A 24,023-nucleotide genomic window follows, 5' to 3' on the forward strand; every position below is an offset into this window, starting at 1 on the left:
GGGACAGACTTACAGTATATTCATCCATTCATAAAGGGGTCAGTGTGAATATACCTATATGTCATTGCCAACTATTTTCCCAAAGCATTTCCTTAAAACATCAATAACTATTCTCTCCTCAAACGTTCAGCAGCTGACAGTATAAACAATTTCAAAAGCATTATCAAAACAGGGATCAAAAGCTGAAACATCTGAAAGGAACAAGGAAATAGCCGAACACCACACAGATGAATTAGATCATGGAATCTAAACTGGATGGAATTAAGATTTTGGCAGAAAATTGAATACAATGCAATTAAATGCTTACAGTTAGACTGGATGGTGTAACTTACTAGTAAATGAACTCAATGTGGTCAGACAGAAGCAGCCATACAACAGGATCCTAAGCTTTGAAACAGATGTCCATCGAAGGAAAATTCCAATTATTACAGAAGAGATCACAGTGACAAGTAAACTTTCCAGCCTCCCGTCCATGGTTACCATGCTACTGAAGACAATCGCCTGTAGAGAAAAAGAACACAGATCAGACTTGAGTATAACACTAATTTGTCTTGTACTTGCTATGTATGGTGCACCTTGCTTATTTAATTTATAATTTAGTAACAGTAATCACATTAAAGCATAACTAATTATGTATGATTGGCAAAATAAATCAATTTCCATAATGAGAATGATTGCACTCGGGCTTTTAGCTCAGTGGTACAATAGGATTAAAAACCTCTCCATAAATGGTTTATCTGTGTTCACCATTCTATGGCACAACTGCATCAGAATATCATTGGATGGGCCTTCAGGAGCTGTACTTACATCTATACCTACAGTATCATTGCTACACTTGGAGGCCAATTCATCTAGTTATGATTTTCTGTTGGATAACCCACAGGAAATCCACTGCCTGCCAAAATAGTGCAAGCTTATGTTAGTTGCTTTTGGTATTTATTCCCTTTTGTAAATGCAATGTATCATCCACATAAGATAGGATCAACTCAGGTGGTGTGGAAAAACTACAGGAAGTGGTTTCTTGAAATGGCTGCACAAAAGATCACTGCAAAAACTATTAATTGTCTGTCACACCTCTTTACCCCTATTTCTAATGGAAAACACCAGGAAAACTCCTCACTGATTACCCAATCCAGCCATCAGCTTGCACAATCTTTCCATTGGGTTCCAACAATCATCAAATGCTTTTAAAATTTCTAATGTTCAAAACAACTAAAAAGAATGTAATTATGTTATGGCGAAATGCATAAATCATTTGAGTTGTATTTTCTGTCTTATAATGCCTTTGTTAAAACTTTTATTTGAAGAACTCATCCAGTCCCAAAAATCTTGCCTTTAGACTTGATGTTTTGTTTGAACTGTGTTGTTGTGAACAGCCTAAGCATGAACAATGCATTTAATTTTCTATGATCTATCAATACCAATCAACTTTACTGAGGAATATTTTCTTTTAGCAGTTTCTGCTCAAAGTTTAGTCCAATTATTTGAAGGAAAGCTCGAGGACAAATTCTAAAATCTTTACCGAGGTAAAATTTGTTGTGTTTGACTTTTTTTCCCCAAGTCCGTGCCAACTCTCTGCAAGAAAAGCTCAATGAATCCCACTCCTCAGCCCTTTCCTCGAAGCCCTGCAAACTTTCCCTCATCAGGTGCCACGATTGAAACCGCCTCATTCTCAGGCAGTGAATTCCAGATCCTAGCCACCCGCTGCATAAAAAAGTTGTTTCTCATATCGCGGTTGGTTCTTCTGCCAATCACTTTAAAAGAGGGTTTGGTTCTCAACCCTCTGTCAATGAGAATAATTTCTCCATCGATGCTGACTAGGCAATTCATGATGTTGAGCATATCTATGAAATCTCTTCTCAATCTGCTCTTCTCTAGGTAAGAGTTAAGAATATTTTTATGTTTTTACTGGATATTTGGAATAGTATTTGCAGATGAGGAAGTCATGTGCAGCATCACTACTTCTGAGCCAGAAGCTCCAGGTTCAAGTCCCACCCCTAGGCTTAACGGCCAAAGAAGGTTTGGCGTCATAATGCGGCCAAACAGGTTGAGTATCAACCTGCAAATCTTTCCAATATATGCCAATGGCAGGTGATAATAGCGGAAGAGATTCCTGGTCAGCCATGTGATGGAAAGAAATTGGAGTCTCAACCATCACTATCCATATCTCCAGGCTACCATATGCATGTAAAAGTGCATGTTGTCACAGCAAATCGGACTCCTTGGGGACCAGTTGTCTGCTGCCAACATGGGGTTCAATTCCTGTGCCAGCTGGGATAGATTCCTTGCATTTCCATGGTGCAGACCATGGCACTGTGATTCAGGCCTGCCTTCAGGCAGAGAACTGAAGAAGAAGAATTGCAGATGGTAAAGCAACTGCTAATTAGAAAGAACTATCAATACGCCTTTAGTAAAAAGTTCCGCAGTTATTTCACATGAAAGCCATTCTCCCTGCCCCAAATTAAAACTAGGAAAATCTCCCTTTGAAACTGTAGCTGTCACAAAAGATTGATTATTTACAAAGAATATGTAAGAAACAAGGAAGCTGATGTGTCTAAGCAGTTTTCTTTTAACTTTTCACTGAAAAGGCACTTTTAAATTTCTGCATGGAATGTACTTTGTGCTCTTACACTGGACTATCTCTCATAGCCCACACATGCAAAGTCAGACAAATTGGCAAAGCCTTGAAATCAGTCACAAATCAGCTGTGCATAAAATTGGCCTTGACCCTAAAAATCTGAATATTTACAGTGCTGCTGCAAGAAAATATTTCATTGGGCTGGCTATTTTAACCCTTACAACTCATCAGCAAAATATTTCACAACAGTTGGGAGCATAACAATTGTAATTTAAACAGGAGCAAGCAAAGACAAATGTCAGTATTCAGAATCTGAGAAGATTTCAGATTGCATTAGCAGCAATATCCTGTTAATCATGACATTAGCAACCAGGCCAGGCTTGCATTACACTGGATTCAGTACACAAACAAGGAAACAATGGGATACTACGCATAGTTTAGCCCACAGGGGATATAAAAAGCCTATTCACAAAGAGGGCTAGCTTCGCATCGCTCTCCTCATCTTTCTATTCAGATCACAAATAAATGTGTCATACAGTATTTATTGCAGAAATTTCTGTAAAGTTCAATTGTTGTGAATGGCAAATGCCTAATATTTATAAACTCAGGGTTTTTCACTAAAAAAAACTGGCTAGAAGAAATAATCTTGGAAGTCACATTTGTAGTACTTGGTTGATTATAGATGGAAACCCACACACATGTTTCATGGTGACCGACAAAGCAACAAATAACAGAATCTACAACTTCTGAGAGCCTATCTACCCTCTCAGGTGGACACAAAAAAAATCCCACGCACTATCCAAAGAAGAGCAGGGGGTTCTCCCAGACCTAACTGATATTTATCCCTCAACCAACATTCCAAGCAAAAACCTGAATCAAAAACCAGTATCTCAGTACTCATTGTGGAACCTTGCTAGGTTCAAGCTGGCTGTCCTGGTTTTCTACATTACAACTGTGACCATCGTTCCAAGTGCATCACTGCCTATAAAGCATTTTGGGGACATCCCATGGTTGGGAAAGGCAGTATATAAATGAAGCTTTTCTTCTTCCTCCTCTTCTGAACAAATCATTCAAAAAAAAAGTGACAATTGTACTGAACCAGTAAAACCAACAGTCAACAATTAAACCTTCTAACCCACATTTTAAAAATGTTCCCTCTTTATTGAGAGCAAAACTTTCAGCAAGAGACATTGCCAGCTTTTTGCAAACAATTTAATTTCTACAAAAATATCTTTATATTTATATATTTGTATTTTGAAACAACCTGTCACTTTTTATATGCACAAGTTGATCACTCTTCAGCTCTATCAGCCCTTCAGTTACCTTAGACTGATAGTTTGGCTGTACTATCCCCAAGTGTCTCCTCAAATAGGAGTCTATTAAATAAAGCAACAGTTCAGGAGCCTATTAAATAAAATGACATTGCTTATTTTCATGAGGTAATTGCTATTATCACACCTGTTTGCTGGGGATCAAGTTGGAGAAAGTTTTAAAAACCACCAGGTTGGCACATCATCTACGGTGTCTGGGCTCACTGCACAAACTTAGACTCCACAATTCAGATTCAGCTCACTGAGACATAGTGACACACAGAATGCAGAGCTAGGCAAACGTATCAAGTTTTTAAAGAAAATTGTTTATACGTTTATTTTGATTATTAGAAATTTCAGTAACTCAACACAAGAAAATGGTGACCAAGATTGAGATTCAGTGCAAGATTATTCTACTCTCATTATAACGAAGCAGCTCTTGCGTCTTGCAGGTGTAGCAGGAGCCATGACACCTTGAACACAGAAAAGCCACAAAATGTGAAAGCCTCTTAGTTAATTAAAGCATTTGTGTCAGTTGTGGCTTTGAGTCATGTCCTATCCAGGACTTGAGCACAAAAATCTAGGCTGATGCCACAATGAAGTACTGAGGGAGTACTGCACCATTGGAGGTGCCATGAAACGTTAAATTGAGGACCCAGTTATCCTCTCAAGTGAATGTAAAACAAAAATCTCATGGCACTATAAAAGAGCAGGTATGGTGTCCTCAGTGTCCTGGCTAATAGTTGTCCCTCAATCAAGATCACTAAAACAGATTATCTGATTACCACATTGCTGGTTGTGGGAGCTTGCTGTGTGCAAACTGGCTGCTACATTTCCTACATTACAATAGTGACTATAAAAGTATTTCATAGGCTGTAAAGCACTTTGAGATATCCAATGGTCATGAAAGATGCTACATAAATCCAAGTCTTTCCTTCTTCCTTTCATCTATACTGTAATTGCCAAAAGCTCAATCTTAGTTTATTAACATTGTTAATTCCAAAACACCTTCACTCTTGAAACAGAGTCCAAACCAATATTATTTGGAACATGATGTGCAAGTGAATCTTGTGGGTTGACCTTATTCATCTTTCTGGTGAATGTAATTTTGCCTGCAGCTAGGATCAGGATGAAGGGCAACGCATGACAGGGTCTGTCAAATTAATTACATGACTGGAACTGAGGTTCCATTCCATTTTACTTCATTTCATGTGACAGGCCTTCGGTATACTCTGCAAATATCAAAGCACCCTCTCAGTCTTCAACTATTATAATAGCAGCTTTACTATTAACTAATTAACCAACTATGACAAATTGCACTAATAGCATATTCTGCGGCTAACAATGAATAATACATGGGAGGCCAAAGTATTTTTCAAATTATTGAGTCCTCAAAACCGTTGATGTTTTAGGATGAGTTAGTTTAAAAGGTACAACAAAAATGCAGTTTTAAACTTAGAGATCAGACTCACTTTACTCTTGCAGCTTGATAACATAGAAACAACAGTAACACAGATAACAACAGTAACCACAGATAAGGTAGAAACTCCCAACAATTCTAAATGCAACATTTGTGTCTCTATGTTGTGGTACAATAAGTAATTGAACCGCCTACTGTTAGTGGAATTACCACAATAAACATTGGATACTGGGGCGAGAAACAGGAAAACTTGAAATTATATCCTCAGTAAGTATTTATACAACTTTACTCCTGCTTAGCCCATTCTTTCAATGCATGTTTTATGGAATCAATGCTCAGGGAACACTCCCTGTCACTCCTTCACACCAGAAGTTTCCAGTCAAAGGCATAAGTTCAGGCCTTGTACATATCATTCTCCATTTACTCCTAATTTTGCTGGAGCACGCTGTTAGTAGATATTTAATTTGCCTTATGTTTTTCTACCAAAAAGTGGAAATTCATAGGAATCACCTAATGTTTCATATACCTCACTGAGGATTTGACATGGTAAAAAGAGTTCATTTTTATAGGATTTAAGCATAAATGAGCTGTGCTACACAAGTATGCTGCCTTTTGGGTATCTTACAGCTTCACAACACTTAAGATTTTCTCCAAGTCCTCATTAATTGACTACTTAACAAGATGAATTAAATAGTTAAGCTTAAGCCTTTTCTACATTTCAATTGTAATTAGCTAGAAAAGAACTGAGATATAGCCCTATAGCAAGCTAGAAAGAGATTAGCACTGCAGATGATCCACAATATGTTGTAAATTTCAATTTTTAATACTTAAGAATATACTCCTTCATGTTGCCTCACACTAGAGATGATATGCAGCCCTAGTGTAAGGAGGAGTGAAAGTCTGAAGAAAAACAAAAATGACGCAAAAAGCTCTGAGCTCCAAATTTCTGAAGATTCGAGGGTTGAACATTCTGATAATGCAGCAACTTGCACCTATATACAATTTACATAATGAACATTCCAATGCAATTTACAGGGAATCATAGGTCAAAACAACAATAACTAAGTATTGCGGCATACAAATTAATGTTCTAATTATACAAGACAAATATAATGCTTATATATATTTACTACATATTTGCCAAATATGCACATTGTACCAAGCTAAAGACTTTCTGCGCAGCATCGAATCACGCCATTGAAAACTATTCACATTACTGGCTTGCTTTTCAAAAAAGGTAACATCTAATAATGTCATCAATAATTAAGTTTAAATAGTTCTAATATGTACCTTTAGTAGCCTTTGCAAAATGCTGTGCGTGGTCAAAGCATTTTTCAAAAGTTAACTATTATTACAGAAGTACTCCTTACCTGCAGTGTATAATCATTTGCAAAATGGTCTACCGAACAGAATCAGCTAAAGGGAACTACACAGAATTGTTAGTTACTCAATAAACTCTATGGGGGTAGTTCATTTTATATCCATTAATTGGTGAAACATCAGAGTCTATGACACATCTACATCAAAAAATGCTCCTTTAGATTTTCCATCCATTTATCAAAACTATAAACACTAATTATTTCTCATTCTAAACAATCTAAAGTGATCAGCTAAGCTTCTGTTACAATCCAATTTTAGCCTTCAGCTGTTAAATTCAAATGGAAATAATTTTACATAATTTTATGCAGTAATTACAATGTAGCCAGTCAAATTTAATCAAAAAAAGTTAAACTGTCACATATACATGCTGGAATGCTAAAGGAATCAATTAATTCTCTCATGTCAGCTTGCCTCAGTCGTCCCACTCTCAACTCGGTGAGGATGCTGTAAATTCATGTCCCACTCCAGAATATTACTAACTCATTTAACATGATCCTGTAGCACAGGACTGAAGCGGCGCTGCATCGATGGAAATGCCATCTATCTGGCAAGACCCTACACCAAGATTAGTCTGTTTAACGTCCAAAGCCACTCAAAAAGTAGGAAGGCAGTTCTCAGCGTGCTGACCAACATTTACCCCTGAGCCAACGTTTATATGCAAATTAGCTGCTGCGTTAAAGCAACTATTTGATTATAGAGCACGTTTGGGTATCATGTGGCTATGAAAAGTACTTTAAAAAGTTTATTTTCTTTGCTCGAACATAAAAACCATTTACTATTGCAAATATTTTAAAAGATATTTCGTCATCCTACTAATCACACAGATCCTATCATACCTAGCAAACAACTATCTGAACACTTATTGCTCATCACTGTTTAAGACTTAAACCTACAATCAACTGAATCCATTATAACACTCGTATAATGTCAGGTAAATGATCAGAGCAGGAGAGTTCCCAACTCCAAGTGCTGCTATTCGGCCGCTACCGACTTCCAGTTGGAATCGGCGGAAAATTCATCGACCATATGGTAAATCCGGACTGAGGAAGGGAGGGTTAATAAACACGCCTGTAAAGTGTGCACCGTCTCCCTGCTGCTGCTAAAATGTGTATGAAAAACACATCTGGGCAATGAATTAAGGGAAAAATAAAACGCATCGGTCACCTGCCGCTCGGGCTCCACAAACGCCTGATCGGAATCAGGATCAGCCTCGCCGGAACAATATCCGGCTGTCAAGCCTGCACTCTGCCACACGTTACCACCGTTTACTGCGCCGGGTGATGTTTCTGCTCCTGGTCAAGGTCCAGACCCCTATCCTGCACTCACCGGCTCTCACGGTCTCTTTCTATCCCGATCTCTCTCACACCCTGTTCCCCCCCCCCCCACCCCCCACTCCTCTGCCTCCGAGTTGTTTCTTTCGTCCCTCCCGCTCCAATGTCTCTTAATCATGCCCGAATGCCCCCCGCCCCCCTACCCCCGACTCCCGCCCCCCTACCTTCCCCTATCCCCCTCGGTGTCTCCGTTCCAGGTTTCGCTCTCTCTCCCCTATGCCCTCTCTCTATTATTCCTTTCTCTATTCCATTGTCTATTCCTTCCTCTATCGCTATCCCTCTCTATTTCTCTCTAACCCCTAGCTGTCGCTCTCTCTCTCTATATTATTTCTTCCTCTATCTATCTCCCTCCCTCTGTTTCACGATTCCCAGTGACGGCAACTCCTCCACGCCAGGATCTCAAACACACCTTCCGTCACTTCCGCTTATTCACCCTCCTCCTCCTCCCACCCCGGCCCGGCACAAATTATAATTCATAATAAATAGATAGGTCCCGCCCATCGATCACCAACCAGACAATCCCGCCGCTAACAACCGGTCAGAAATCACCCACCAACAAATTAACTCGGAGTCAAATCCTTCTTCGCGCTCATGTGAAGGCGAAAAAATGTGTCCGGGGGAACAGTCCGGCGGAAACACGAACCAAGTGCATTGGTTCCGAACCCCCAGAGTGTGGATAATTATGACAGCAAATTCAAAACAAACCGTATGGAATACATCAGGCGGGACAAATTTAAATGTTCAGGAATAATAATTTTAAAGATCCACTTTCAGACAGGGTGGCAATTAAGGTCCATTCGCCTCCAGCGCCGCAGTGTGTTAGAGTTGGGAACTCCGATGGCAATGTCAGGATGAGTAGGGCAAACCCTCAGGCTGTGCTGGGTGGCCCAAGTGACCTCCCTGCGGGGACCCCACTTCCTATTGGTCCGCCCGGCGCTTAGCGACAGTTGCTTGGGGTTGGTCGGGGTCGGGGTCGGGGCTGGGGGGGGGGAAGGTGATGAGCAGTCTTCCTATTGGTCCGCGGTGCCGCAGGCATGCAGAAGGTGGTGATTGGCTAATGCTAGTCGGGGTGAAAGTTCATTGTTTACCGGATGTTGGTGAGGTGCGAGGTGAGTCGGTGCTTCTGGTTCGTTTGTCTTTTTAATTTTGTTGCCGATGTCCAAGCGGTTCATCAACAGGGACAACTTCCAAAACACAGTTACTCCGAGACCTCCGATTAAATGTGTCGCTTTGACTTACGTGTTGGCTTTTGCTTCAGATACGCCGGTGTGAGGCTTTAGCCGACACTAGTGCGATTCTGGTGCTGCTTTGTTCGAGGTCTTTATGAAGCGGCATTAAACTAAAGCCTCGCTTGACCATTTTCGGTAGTCCAGGCGGAAACTAAATATTCTCTGTCACTATTTAAGCCCCATCGAACTCTCCCTCCCGACAACATTATAGTCAAATTAACCACCCCTTCATTTCGGTGCTGTTAATCTTGCTGTGTACAAGATTACTGCTACTGCATGCTCCTGTATAGCAAGTAGCGTTGCCTATCAAAATAATCAATGGTATTTGAAGTACTTTAAGGCAGTGTATAAAAAAGCAAGTTATTTTATTTAAACATCTCTCGTCCCTCTCTCTCCTCCCCCTTCTCTCCCCTCTCCCGTCTCTCCCCCCGCCCGCCCCAATCCTCTCCTCCTCCCTTGTTTTAGTTTGCATTAGTTTTTGATACCTTTCAAAAATGTTTTTGCATTTGTAGTAGAACATTTTGTGGTCCCGTTAAAACTTTGTTCCCCTTTAATCAATTTATTTCTGAAGATTGCTTCTCCATTCAATTAACTAGCTTTGTAACTGCTAACAAAAGAATAGAGTAATATTCAAGTACCTACATATGAATTGAGATGTTTATAAATCACTGTCTCATCTCCTGAAGGTTACTACATATTTCCTGGGCGGAAGAAAGGACAATCTGTGTTTTGAATGAAAACGTATCAATTATTGTCTTACCCAGATACTAAAGCATTCACAGTATTTTGCTTTTACTAAAAGATTGGTATTGGGTGAAATTTTGTCATCCTGGTGCTTACCCAAGTACTTAAGTGCTTTTGTCAAGCTGTGAAAATCTATTTTCATTCAAAGTCTGGATTTTCTGCAGAAACTCCCTGTTTTATTGAAATCACTGCTCAGAGTTTGTTAAATATTTTGTTGCAGTTAGGATTTCTCTGATGGCATCAAATTCAGAAAATCCATGTGTGACTGAAGATGGGACAAGGAGCAAGGCACTCGAACGATGTCTTCAGGTTCTACAAGATGCAAAAAATGATAGCGAGCAGTTTGCAGCTCTTTTACTGGTAAGAATGTTTTAGCTCTCCAGCCTAATGCAGATATACTTTTTTTCCGTCCAAACTAACTCTAAAAGTCAGATAAGAATTTTACACCCAAGTTTCCCAGTGTATTGAAATAACTTTATATTTCAACTTATTCAGTTGCAGCATTTATGTTGCCTGCTGTGAATTGACACTCCATTAAGTAGTGAATTCCCTTTATTTGCAAACTATTTGAAAAACACTTAGTGCAAATGACCTTGGCTGAGGGAAGAATACCTAAAATTGGAATGTGGCTTTTTAAAAATAAACAAACGTCCAGTCTAAGTGAACATTGCTGACTGCTGCAGTGGGTTTGGTACACTATAGTGTCAACTTTCAGCTATCATGATCAAAGCAAAAAGCCTTCGTCTTTAGTAGATATACATATATAATCAGTGTTTTGTAGCTTGGTATTGATCACCAGTACAAAGTAGGAACATAGAAAAAGGAGCAAGACATTCAGCCATTAAGCTCACTCTGTTGCTTGTTTAGATCATGCTTGATCTGTATCTTAACTCTATCTGCCTTGGTTCTATAATCCTTAATACCCTTGTCTATCAAAAATCTCTTAACCTCAGTTTTGAAATTTTCAATTGACTTGGCCTCAACAGCTTTTTGAGGAGAGCATTCTAGATTTCCATTTCTCCTGATGTGAAGAAGTCCTTCAATAAAAACAAGGGCTTGTATTTTTCTAGCAGATTTGTTTAGTAAAACCACGTAAGTAGCTGTGTGAGGGGGAAAATGTCATAATGTAGAGTGCACCCTCTGAGGTTTGAGGTAAGTAGATGGTTGTGGGGAAAAAAAATATTGTGTTCTCTATTGACAACATTGATGAGCATGCATAAGTGAATAAAAGTAATTTTTAATTTGAGTTTGAAGTGGGTGAATTTGTATAACCAGTAAGAGACTTGCATTTATATAGCACCTAACCCACAAGAGATTATTGGCAAAAGGAAAAGCAAACAGAATTAGAGATAACTATATGACATGGATTGCCAATTGGTTGGATGGTAGGGGACAGAGAGTATATGGATATTGAGAATGAACTCTAATTGGGGTCTCCAATTTTTTACTATAAAATTCTGCTATGTGGGTGAAGGAATAGAGAGTCCAAGTTTGCAGATGGCACTATATTAGAAGGCACAGTAAATTGTGTGCATGGGAGCAAAAAGCTGCAAAGGGGCTTAAACAGATTAATTGATTGGCAAACTGTAGCAGATGGAGTTCAGTGTGTGGAAATGTGAGGACATCCACTTTGAATCCAACAAAGACAAATCTGAATATTGTCTTATTGACGAGAAACCAGGAACTATGGAAGATCAAAGGGATTTGGTTACATGAGTACATAAATCACTAAAAGTTAATACACAGGTATGGAAATAATTTTAACAAGTTAATGGAATGTTGGTCCTTTATTTTAAGAAAGCCAAAATACAAAGTGGAAGGAGGGTTGGTCAGATCCCATCAGGAGTGCTGCATACAATTTTGGACACTGCGCCTCAGGAAGGGTATGTTGGCCTTGGAAGGAGGTCAGTGCAGGTTCATTGGAGTAATACAGGGGCTTAAAAGGTTAAATTATGAAACCAGGTTCCATAGGGATATGATATGTATAGTGGTTATGTTGCTGGACTCTTAATTCAGAAGCCTGTGCTAATAATTCAGAGAAGGCAAATTCAAATCTGACAATTTGTGCTGGGACCGCAATTATTTACAATCTATATTAATGATATGGATGAAGGGACATACGGTATTATGGCCAGATTTGCTAATGATACAAGGCAGGTAGGAAAGCAAATTGTAAGGAGAATGCAAAGAGCCTGCAAAAGGACATAGGTAAAGTGAGTGGGCAAAAAAAGGCAGATAGAGTAAATTGTGTGAAAATGTGAGGTTGTCCACTTTGGCAAGAAGAATAGAAAGGCAGAATGTTATTTAAATAGAGAGAGACTGCAGGATGTGGCATCAGAGGGATCTCATGTACATGGTTCATAAAAAGTTAGCATGAAGCTGTGGCAAGTAATTAGGAAGGCAAATGGAATGTTGGCCTTTATTGCAAGGGGGATGGAATATCAACGTAGGAAAGTTTTGTTACAACTGTACAGGGCATTGGTGAGACTGCACCTAAAGTACTATTTTGCTCTCCTTACTTACAGAGGGATATATTTGCATTGGAAGCAGTTCAAAGAATGTTCACTAGGCTGATTCCTAGGATGAAGTGGTTGGCTTATGGGAAAAGGTTGAGCAGGTTGGGCCGATATTCATTGAAGCTAAGAAGAATGAGAGGTGGGATCTTATTGAAACATATTCAGAGAGGCCTTGACAGAGTAGATGCTGGGAAGATGTTTCCTCTCATGGGAGAGTTGAACTAGGGGGCACAGTTTTAAAAATAAGGGGTCCCCTACTTAAGATGGAGATGCAGAGGAATTTCTTCTCTGAGGGTCACTAGTCTTTGGAATTAACTTCCCAAGCAAGCAGTGGAGGCTAGGTTATTGAATATATTCAAGGCCAAGTTAGATGGATTTTTGATTGACATAGGAGTCAAGGATTATTGGGGACAGGCAGGAAAGTGGAGTTAAAGCCACAATTGGATTAGCCATGATCTTATCAAATGTCAGAGCAGGTCTGATGGGCTGATTGGCCTACCCCTGCTCCTATTTCATATGAGGAGATGGTAGTGTAGTGATAATATCACTAGGCTAGTAATCTTAAGGTTCAGGCTAATGTTCTGGGGAAGTGGGTTCAAATCCCATCATGGCATAAATTCAATTAATAAATCTGCAATATAAAGCTAGTCTCAACGATGGCGACCACTACAGCTATCATCGATTGTTGTAAAAACCCATCTGATTCCCTGGTGCCCTTTGGGAAGGAAATTTGCCATCCTTATCCAGCCTGGCCCACATGTGACTCCAGACTCTCAGCAATATGATTAATTCTTAACTGCCCTCTGAAATGGCCCAGCAAGCTACTCCATTCAAGGGCAATTAGGGATGGGTAACAAATGTTGGCCTTACCAGCAACGCTCACATCGCATGACAGAATAAAGAAATAACCTTATGATTTGCATTCCATTTGAAAAAAAAATTGGAAATAAAAATCACTACCGTTGAACTAATCAGACAATTGAAAGCCATTTCCTGACAGTTTTGTACAGCAACATTCAAAATGTTTGATGATACGTTGAATAAAATGTGTTTATTTTAGGTGACCAAGGTGGTGAAGGCTGGTGAAATCGATGCTGAAACCCGTCGACGGATATTTGATGCAATTGGATTCTCTTTCCCAAACCGACTTCTTATTACCAAGGAGTCACCACATGGCTGTCCCAGTCAAATTTTCCGAGCTCTTGGCATGACTCTGCTTGCATGTTTTTCCACAAACCCAGAAATGGTCACTCACCCGCAAATCCTCAACAAAATACCCATTTTCAATGAAGTTATTAGTTCAGAAATAGACTCTGGAGCAGAAATTGCGACCTTCACATCAATGATCGATGACTGTTACCAATGTCTCCATGCGATTTCTGCCCATCCTCAGGGTCAGGCACATCTCGTAACTCAAGGAACAGTGTCTGCATTATGTCAGGCTTATCTCAACCAAAATCATGGCCATGAGCAGGCATTGTGTCTTCTTGTCAGTCTCCTGAGCACAATGGAAAACAAATGTTGGAAGACTTGTAAGCTCGACCTCCTGAAGGTACTGATCAAGCTTAGTGAGCAATTTGCTACAGAAGAAGATAACCAGAAATTTAAGCTGTGTAGCATATTGCAGCATTTTGTACCTGCTGTACCTATCCTAACTGAGGACCCATCTCTTACTGGGTGCTTGAAGAACTTTCATACTGGTCTCTTCAGCATACTCAGCAGTAAGCTGAGTATCTCGCAACGGGACCCAGCACTGAAACTTGCTGGTCTGTTATTGACTGTTTATGGCTCAGACTGGATCCTGGCAGAGAATACTGAAACAAGAAGTAAATTCCTGGCATTGATGGTGAATCTGGCCTGTGTGGAAGTTCGGATTTGTTTGGAGGACCCAGGCCTGGATGCGACTAACTCTAAACCAGATGTCATCACAGCATGTTACAGTATAATCGAATTTGGGATGATGGTTTGTGTGCTTGGGGATAAAGTCTGTTTAACAGAAGCTGAAAGTAGCCAATTAGTACGGATAATGGTGGAGGCGTTTGGAGCAGTCATTGGCTATTTTAAGCAGGTGAAGTGTGGAAATATGATTATCATTAGAATAATTTGCTGCATTTTGTATTGTATATCCTTATAACCACACTTTTTTGCGTCAAAGTACACATTATTTTGCTATGGTTTTGAATCCTCAGTGTAAAACTGCAGGTTGCATTATGGTTTTTGCCTTTGCTCCAGCTCATTTAATATGATTCACAATGGGAAGCTTGGGGATGGTGGGTTGGGGTGAATGTAATCATATATTTATGTAAAAATAATGTATGTTTCAGGTGTGTCTTGTATATTTGATTAGTGTACTGCAGGCCCCTAACCAGTTCATCACAACAGTGCAGTTAATGCATTTGCTGTATATTTGATATTTTGTGTTCAGGTCACTAGTGGATGTGGACTTGAAAGAGTGTATTTCTCACTTCTGAAGGTATATTTTGTATACTGGAAATTCCTAACTTCTGTTATTTGAAGTGCAAAGAAATAATATACTATCAGGCTGTCACGCATTACAGTTGTTTTTGCACAACAGATAGTAAATTCTTGATCTCAGCCAGATTGGGGTGAGATGAAAGAGTTGCTTCCCAGCTGCGTTATTGTATTTGGTAACTGCTTGTGAGAGTCCAGAAATGATCAAGCCACACATTCAGTTGGAACAGTGTGCTGTACACTTGGACACTCCAATTGTCCATAATTTCAGATAAATGTTTGAATTGATCCAAAGACCGTAACCAAGAATGGTAGACAGAAAATACCAGTGAAGAAACTGAATTTCCATCAGATGAGTATGGAGGTTGCAGACAGCCAGTGGTTTAAGTTTACAAATGTTGTAAATATCTGTATTTAAGACCTGTTTTCCAACTTCAAGTAGGATTCCAAAATCAGTGGTGTTTCATCTTGTGTAAGCCTGTTCTTGTACTGAGAAACACCAAGCACCATCAACAATTCAGCTCGAGAGGTGTAGACCACCCTTGCTTTTTGCAATCTTATGGTGTAGATGCTTTGTTTCACAATCTCTTGCAGTACACATTTAAGTGTCCCCACTGATCTTGTTGATGTGAAATTCTTTCACATCATATTTTAAAAAGCAAATTTAGCTGCTTCATCTCACATCTGTTTACTTCTTCCTATGCTGTAGGTTACAGAGGAACAGCTGTGGAGCCCATTCCTATTTGCCTCAGTCCGAATCCTGGGTGCATGGATGGCTGAAGAGACTTATGCGCTCAGACAGGAAATCTGCGATGTACTGCCTTTTCTGATTCGTTATGCTCAGGTGCTGTTTGAATGTCCAATAAAATCTGATGACCTAGACAATCAAGTGAAAGGACTATCACTGGCTGACAGCTCTGAGGCAACAATCTGGTCGAAAGATGCCTTGAGGTAAGAATAAAAACATGCAGCCCATTTAATGATCACTAAGTTTGTACATTTTTTATATTAACTTTTCAGCCAGATGGACCTGCGCTTGGTTTAGGTCGGTGCTTCATCCTTATTTCCCAGTGGTCAAACAAATTCTCAAATTACTTGGAAAAAATATGTAATTCTTTGCCACAAAGGATAATCAGTTACAAGTTGCTAAACCAACCTCATTTGTCACGGACAAAACTGTTTAAATTACCACTTGCTGAATCAGTGAACACACCTCCCAAGTGTGTTTCCATTCCACAATTCATCTCTTCAAACTTTCTGTGCTCAGGAGCTGGATTTTTGAATGTGCGATTTGATTTGTTGCGAAAAATGTTATAGTCGTTATATCTGTTGCTAAATTTGGAGTCCAAGCTGAGAAATTACCTCCTTTTTGGCTTTTCGGCATTATGAATGTTTGTTTCTTATGTTCATGTCAGATGTTATAGCTGACGGATTAACCAGCATTGAAACTGAATGATGAAACGGCGTAGTACAGCTGCACTCTTTAACCACTGGAGATCATTAACTTATACTTTAACTTTTAAGATAGCTGTGGCTAAAATTGTGTTGAGGATCATAGGTAACAGGCTGTGTCTTACCATTTGAGCACACATGCAATGTTTTGCTAATGGTATGTCTCTACTTATAGGTTTCTGTTACCTGGGTTTTGCCATCTTTCAGCTGAGGACATCCCTCGGAGGATCTTAATTTCACACGGGTTTCATGTTTTGCTGCTTCGTTATTTCACACAACAGTGGGAAGTCTTCAGTTCTTCCCAAAATGCACTGATTTTGCCAGATGATGCAGAGATGAGTCTTCGAACGGCTTGTGGAATTTTTCTAAACCTTGTGGTAACAGAGCCTGCACTGATCAGGTATTAAGTACCCCACCCTGGTCAGGAGGTTCACAATATTTAATATATAGTTGTTTAAGCTAGTTTGGCAGAGGGCTGGAGACCTGAGGGTGAATTCAACTGGGACAAAATCAGAAATAGAAACAGAAGGCAGAAGATGAGTGAATGAGTCTGGAGAGCAAACAAAGGTTAGAAAACAAAAACAAGTTTGGCAGTGCTCAAAGCTATATACTTCAAAGCAAGGGATATAGCAAATAAAGCATATGAGCTGAGGACACAGGAACTTGGCAGTGTGATATCAGAGTTATTACGCAGGCATATAAAGAGGGAAAAGAATGGGATCTCAGCATTCCTGGTTACAAGGTTTTCAGGTGAGATGGAGAGGAGAATAAAAAAGGCGGGGGCAATTTTGGTCAAATAAACAATTAAAGCTCTGAGGAGGGAGTATATGTTAGAAGGATCATCAAATGAGGCCATATGGTTGGGCTAAGGAACAAAACAGGGGCTGTCATAATACTGGGAGTGTACTATAGATCCCCAAATAGAGGGAGATGGAAGAGTAAATAGGTAGGCAAATCTCTGAGAGATGCAAAAACAATAGGGCAATAATAGGAGATTTTAACTACCCCAATCCTGGGATAATTTTAGTGTGAAAGCATTGGGAGGGAACAGAATTCTTGAGGTGCATACAGGAGAATTTTTTGGCCAATATGTAGCAAGTCCAACAAGAGAGGGCGCAGTTCTGGGCCTTGTTTTAGGAAATGAAGCTGGGCGGTGGAAGGAGTGGCAGTGAGAGAGCATTTTTGTGCTAGTGATCATAATTCAGTTATGGAAAAGGACAAAGATAGAACAGCAGTTAAAATTCTAAACTGGGATAAGGCCAATTTTACTAAACTGAGGAGTGATTTAACAAAAGTGGACTGGAAACAGCTACTTGAAGGTAAATAATAAGTTTACAGCACAGAGAGGTCACTTGGCCCATTGTGTCTGCGCTGGTGAAAACGAGCCATTGAGCCTAATCTCATTTTCCAGCATTTGGTCCATAGCCCTGCAGGTTATGGCATTTGAGGTGCATATCCAGACACCTTTTAAATAAGCTGAGGGTTTCTGCCTCTACTACCCTTTCAGGCATTGAGTTCCAGATCCCTGCAGTCCTCTGGGTAAAAAAAAAAATCAGTGTTAGAACAATGGGAGACATTCAAAGGGGAGATTCAAGGGGTTCGGATAAACATGTTCCCACAAAGAAAAAGGGTGGGATGGCCAATTCTGGAGCCCCTTGGATGTCAAGGAGCATGCAGTGTAGGATAAGGCAAAAAAGAAACCTTATCAGACACCAAGAACGCAATATTACAGAAAGCTGAGAGAAGTATAGAAAGTGCAAGGATGAAATCTAAAAAGAAATTAGGAAAACAAAGCAAAGGCATAAAAGAATATTGGCAAGTAAAACCAAGGAGAACCCAAAGATGTTTTATCAATACATTAAGAGCAAGAGGATAACTAAGGAAAGAATAGGGCGCATAAAAGACCAAAAAGATGAGCGGTGTGTAGAAGCAGAAGATGTGGGTATGGTTCTTAATGAATACTTTGTGCCTGTCTTCACAAAAGAAGGAATGATGCAGACGTTATAGTTGAAGAGGAGGAATGTGAGATATTGATTGTGCTAAACATAGGGAGAGGGGAAGTATTAAGGGGATTAACATCCTTGAAAGTGGATTAACCACCAGGACCAGATGAAATGTATCCAGGCTGTTAAAAGAAGCCAGGGAGGAAATAGGTGTCTGACCATCATTTTCCAATCATCACTGGATGTTGGTGTGGTGCCAGAGGATTGGGGGACTGCTAATGTTGTATCTTTGTTTAAAAACAGATTGAGGGACAGATCGAATAAGTACAGGACAGTCTATCTAACCTCTAGTGATCAAATTATTGGAATCAATTCTGAGAGATTGGATAAACTGTCACTTAGAAAAGCACAGAGTATTTGAAGACAGCATAGAATTGTTAAGAGAGGATCATGTCTGACTGACTTGATTAAATTTTTTGAGGAGGTGAGGAGGATTGATGAGGGTAGTGCAGTTGATATGGTCTTGATGGATTTTAGCAAGACATGGCAGATGGGTGAAAAAATTAAAAACCCATGGGATCCAGGGGAATGTAAAAAGCTGGATACAGAATTGTGTCAGTGGCAGGAAACAGTAATGGTTGACAGGTATTTTTGCAACTGGAAGGTTGTTTCCAGTGGGCTAAGTACTAGGTCCGCTGTTTTTTGTGGTATATATTAATGATTTGGACTTAATTGTAGGGGACATGATCAAGACATTTACAGATGACACACAAATTGGCCAGTGCTTGATAGTGAGATGGTAGCTGTAGATTGCAGGAAGATATCAATGGACTGGTCTTGTGGGCAGTAAAGTAACAAATGGAATTCGACCTGGAGAAGTGTGAGATGATGCATATGGGAAGGTCAAATTAGGCAAAGGAATACATGGTAAATGAGAGGATACTGAGAGGTGTAGAGGAAGTGAGGGACTTTGGAGTGCACGTCCACAGATCCCTGAAGGTGGCAGGGCTAAGGTAGTTAAGAAAGCATATGGAATACTTTCCTTTATTAGCCGAGGCATCGAATATAAGAGCTGGGAGGTTTGCTGGAGCTATATAAAACATCAGTTAGGCCACAGCTTGAGTATTGCATGCAGTTCTGGTCACCTCAGTACAAAAAGGATGTAGTTGCATTAGAGAGGGTACAAAGGAGGTTTACAAGAATGTTACAGGACTGGAAAATTGCAGCTATAAGAAAAGATTGGATAGGCTGGGGTTGTTCTCCTTGGGACAGAGGAATATGAGGAGAGATTTGACTAAGGTGCACAAGGTTGTGAGGGGCCTGGATAGAGTGATTGGGAAGGATCTATTTCCCTTAGCAGAGAGGTCAATGACTAGGGGGCATAGATTTGAAGTGATTGGTAGAAGGATTAGAGGGGGGGAAGGAGAAAAATATTTTTCACCCAGTGGGTGGTAGAGGTATATATAAAACATAAGCTGCGGCAAATTGGTTGTTTTTCAGTTTAGTGCTAGAGCTGATCAACTTGTGTTTGTTGAGCTCCACATTTGCTACAGCTACGTTTACATTTTTCCCATTTTATCTGGCAAAAGATCCAGACTCTGGACCAGGTTCCAGGATGGGCAACAGCAGTGCTCCTAGGGCTGGGCAGGCACGGCATTCTTTGGGTATGCAGTGTCAGGGCAGAAAAAAGCCAGGAAAATCAACCTCTTTGAGTTAATGCTGAGACAATGCAAGAGACAGACTTGTTAGTATAGTGACATCATTTTGTTTTAATTACCTTAACCATTAATGCTCTGCCTGTGATACTGGTTATCGATAGAGGGTTTGTAAATGAGTACCCCAGGGCTGGTGCGGTCTGTTTCACTGTTACCATTCTTAAATAATTCCCACCAATATATCCTTTCCACTTCTCCAGAAGGCATGACTTTTTGCTGGGATGTAGTACTGTTTCAAATTATCATTGCTCATGCATAAGTTTTAACAGTGACTGCTGGCAGATAATTCAATTGTGGGACACTACAGCTGAACCCATTTTTCCCCCCAAGTTCTATTGTCCATCCTATTTGCCCTATGTGCAATAAGATTCAATTAGTATAGGACTGGAGTCATGTGTAGGTTCGTCCAAGTAAGGCTGGCAGATTCTTGCCTGAGGTCAAGGATCAATCCTGAGTTCTTCCTAGGCTATATGATTTGGCTACTCGCTGTGTTAATCTGCGGAGTTATCAAAGAGCTGAATATGGACGGTTTTGAAATTCACTATTAAAACTTATTACTCAATATTCCAACTCATCAAATGTTCAGACACGTTTTCTATATCTAACATCCAGCATCCATTTCACAAATGTACTATTGATTACAGGCTGGCAATAATTTATTGATTTCTTTCTCAATTAAAGGACAGGTTTAAGTTGTTGAAAGGGTTTCACAATGGCTTTTGGTCTGATTGATATTTCCTAACTGGGGAGTGTGGTGGAGGGAAGAATGGATATTCTAAAGGGTTTTTTTTCTTTCTCGCCTTTTTTAAAAATTTTGCTTACCATTGTCCTTTTTTATCTGTTTTTGCAGGCAAGAAGAATGTTTTTCATCTTTACTTAGTTTGTTAATGGAATCCCTGCAGTCGTTGCTTTGTAGCCAGCGTCACCTGATTCTGGCTGCTAACTTCACCACTTTGGGGCTGATGATGAGTCGCATACTAGCTGGCACACCAGGTACAAAATGGGGGCACCTCCCCCCACTGCACACGCCCCTACCCCAGTCGTCATTGAGCACTCTTCAAACATTGCATACAATGTAAAATTAATATAGTTTTGAGTACTTTGTGGAGGGAAACTTGTGGAACAATTACAGCATAGTGTATCTGTAATAGTGCAATGCCAGAGCAAACAATAAACAAGTTGATATCAGTTTGCATACATTGTTGGGGATAGCAGAGGTGATTGTGCAAGGGGAGGAGGAAAAGCCTTTGCAAAGGATATACTGGGACAGATGGGAGCAGAATGATGAAGAAAGTGGGTATCACAAAGCTCAGCATTGAAGGACTTGGGTTTCATGGAGACAGATCAAATGAGGATGGAGGATTTGAAGTCTGGGCTGGATTTGAGAAACTTGAAAAGGCCAGGAAATAGCTGTGGATGGGAAATGAGAAGAGGACGCTGAGGCAGACAGATACATATCCTCAATTTTGGAGGCCCAAAAAGTTGATCTCAGTTTGGCATTAAAGGTGAATTTGTAATGAAGAGGTAGTTGAATTTGTCTTTCAGGCTGTATTTTGAATGTAATAGTGTTTTTTCTTTTCAGTGTTAGAAGGAACCACAGTATCCAGGGGCTTTTTCCGAGGGGCAATTCACTTTCTGTCAAAAGCACATACAACTCAGCTAGAGGAGGTTGTTGACCGAACACAGATTCTGGTGACCGAGAGATACCAAGAAGCTTGGGATCAAATCTCAGAGCTTTGGTTTCTGGGAATGCAGGCTTTCGGTAGTTGTGTACCCTTACTGCCATGGCTACCACAAAGTGTAATTGAATCAGAATGGTTGAGTGACATTTTTGATTTGCTAAGTCAGGCTTCACCTGTTTCTGTGGAGTTTGACCTTATTGCTGCCTTCCAATGTGTTTTAACTGAACTGGCAAAGAACAGCAAACCATGTAAAGACATTATATTGCTGAATAATGGTGAGGAGAAAGCAAACCTGTATGGAATGGCAGCTTTGGAGCAATGTCTTTGTCAAAAATAGTGACTAGCCAACCTCATCCACCCAAAATGGCCAAGTAAAGCCACCAGCACAATGATCTGAAGAGGCCCGGAGCTTGGTAATGCTTCTAGGAGGTGAACAGTTTTAATGATGAAGAGATTTTTAAACCAGTTAATATTTTACTTAATTTTAGATTTTGAAGCATTTACCATTAGTGGATTAAAGTTGTACCACTCAGTTATTTTGATAACTTGATTTACTTGGAAAATGCAGCAACTGCATCCCTGTGCATTCTTGCAACCAGGAAATCACTTGTTAGCCTTCTCTCTCTCGCATTCACTCACTTTCGCCCTTGGTTGCAAAAACCTTGTTTGTGAGAAGTATTAAAATCCAGCCCACCTCTAGAAGATGTTTTGTAATCAGCATTATTCTATAAAAAAACAAATTGTTGGCAAGAATTATCGATCAGAAATAAATAAATAAAATCATCTTTGATTTTTCAGCATCGAATTAGCTTATGCTTAGCATTATGCTGCTGGACAAAGTTTGATGAGATGATAAAAAATGTAGTTTTGTATAAGCAAGTAATGTTGCAACTTTACAACATATATATAGCTAATGTATTTATCTCCCCTCCCCCAAAAAGTGTGTCCAGATATGACAAAATAAAGATTAGGTTTGAACATTTGAAACGTTGCTTTCCAAATTACACCAACAAATCTTTGCAAGTCAACTGCTATGAAACTCAGTTAAGATATTCATGGGTTTTGCCACCTTGTGAAACTGTTCCAGTTAGAATGGGTTCCTTTTGTGAGTATGATACTGTGACTCAATAGCACTGACATCCAAACCGCACCTCAATGTGGCTTATTTCTTTTAAATCCGTGTCTGGTGTTCCATTTAATTCATTATCTATTAAACACTTTGGAACGTTTCCATGATGTGCTGACATGGCATATAATTATAGGTCTGTTTGTCCTTTTTCCCTTCTTTATTTAAGACCCAAGCGCAGTATTTTTATTCTAATTGTCTAAGTGTGATTACTAATTCGTATAAATAGAAAGTGTGTGACATAAGCTGATTTTTTTTTAAAGTGCTATGTGTAAAGTCGAGTAAAAGCACTTGTACGCTGCCTCTGTTAAAGAACATATGAGTAACACATTTTTTTCTTCATTCATATTACAGATTATTTTCATGATTTTTCTGTGCTTCCTCAAGTTAAACTATTTACAAACATAAAATCTACAATATGCCAATTGAATGTTTTATTTTTGGGTGAGGAATAAATCTTCTGGTAACAATACTATTTTAATATTATTTTCTCCCAGTGCCTTAACAACATTAACCCATGCTGCATTTTTAGCTCCAAGTACAGGCAGAACATGCCTGTAATTGAGCCCTGCCGCGTTTTTGCAACAACATTGATTCTTCCTTGCGGATACTAATCATTTTTTAGCATGCTGTTCTATAGTTTTTTTAAAAAAACCTTTAAACACAACACAGTTTTGTGAAAGATGGAAAAATATAAATTTTGATGAATTGCTTGTTTTGTACACCCACATCTTTAGTATACTGCCCAGGATCTCCCAATTTTCCAAAGTGGTTTTCAATCAAGCCACATCATCGTGAGACTAATGAAAACTAATGAATTGGGAATTTTAAAAAATTGTCCAAGTTTAAGGATCTCAATTCACAATAGCACTGAATAAGCTGTAGCTTCTTTAAAAATCTTCCTTCAGTTTGCTGAATGCTGTACTATTTAGATGCCAGTTTCTTGGTTACAGATCAGCACATACAGTTGTGACAAAGCTATGAGTTATGTACTCAAGGGTTGCTTGTTCACTTTGTTTTTACCCCTCCCAATTTTCTTTTTAGTTTCAGGAGTGCTGTGAGCTAAATCTTTATTTCTGCTTTAAGTTAACAGGAAACAGGTACAAAGGACTTTTTTTAATGGAG

At 39.6% G+C, this 24,023-nt stretch overlaps 2 protein-coding genes across 7 annotated transcripts in view; one reads left to right on the forward strand and one right to left on the reverse strand.

The window, feature by feature from the left end:
• LOC121291076 (dyslexia-associated protein KIAA0319-like protein) overlaps positions 1-8,766 on the reverse strand; it is a 112,810-nt gene extending 104,044 nt beyond the window's left edge. For 2 of the 4 annotated variants that reach the window (XR_005945954.1, XM_041212108.1), the window contains exons 1-2: positions 7,853-8,060; positions 333-501 (exon numbers count right to left, since the gene is read on the reverse strand). Coding sequence is in view for 3 of the 4 variants with exons in the window: in XM_041212108.1 (XP_041068042.1) it covers positions 333-483 (151 nt within the window). In the remaining variant the exon portion in view is untranslated. Of the gene's footprint in view, positions 1-332; positions 1,890-7,852; positions 8,061-8,572 lie in introns of those variants that run through there. The other 2 variants (XM_041212109.1, XM_041212110.1) reach the window with 2 other exon arrangements.
• Positions 1-23,370, forward strand: part of ncdn (neurochondrin) — a 161,349-nt gene extending 137,979 nt beyond the window's left edge. Inside the window, exons 1-7 of one of the 3 annotated variants that reach the window (XM_041212111.1) lie at positions 9,069-9,128; positions 10,213-10,352; positions 13,569-14,576; positions 15,690-15,931; positions 16,608-16,832; positions 20,941-21,083; positions 21,673-23,370. In XM_041212111.1, coding sequence (XP_041068045.1) covers positions 9,077-9,128; positions 10,213-10,352; positions 13,569-14,576; positions 15,690-15,931; positions 16,608-16,832; positions 20,941-21,083; positions 21,673-22,109 — 2,247 coding nt within the window. In that variant the 5' untranslated portion in view covers positions 9,069-9,076 and the 3' untranslated portion in view covers positions 22,110-23,370. Of the gene's footprint in view, positions 1-9,068; positions 9,146-10,212; positions 10,353-13,568; positions 14,577-15,689; positions 15,932-16,607; positions 16,833-20,940; positions 21,084-21,672 lie in introns of those variants that run through there. The other 2 variants (XM_041212112.1, XM_041212113.1) reach the window with 2 other exon arrangements.
• Positions 23,371-24,023: the final 653 nt, after the last annotated feature.

The sequence above is a fragment of the Carcharodon carcharias genome, chromosome 19 (genome assembly GCF_017639515.1).
Source record: "Carcharodon carcharias isolate sCarCar2 chromosome 19, sCarCar2.pri, whole genome shotgun sequence".
Taxonomy (NCBI): domain Eukaryota; kingdom Metazoa; phylum Chordata; class Chondrichthyes; order Lamniformes; family Lamnidae; genus Carcharodon; species Carcharodon carcharias.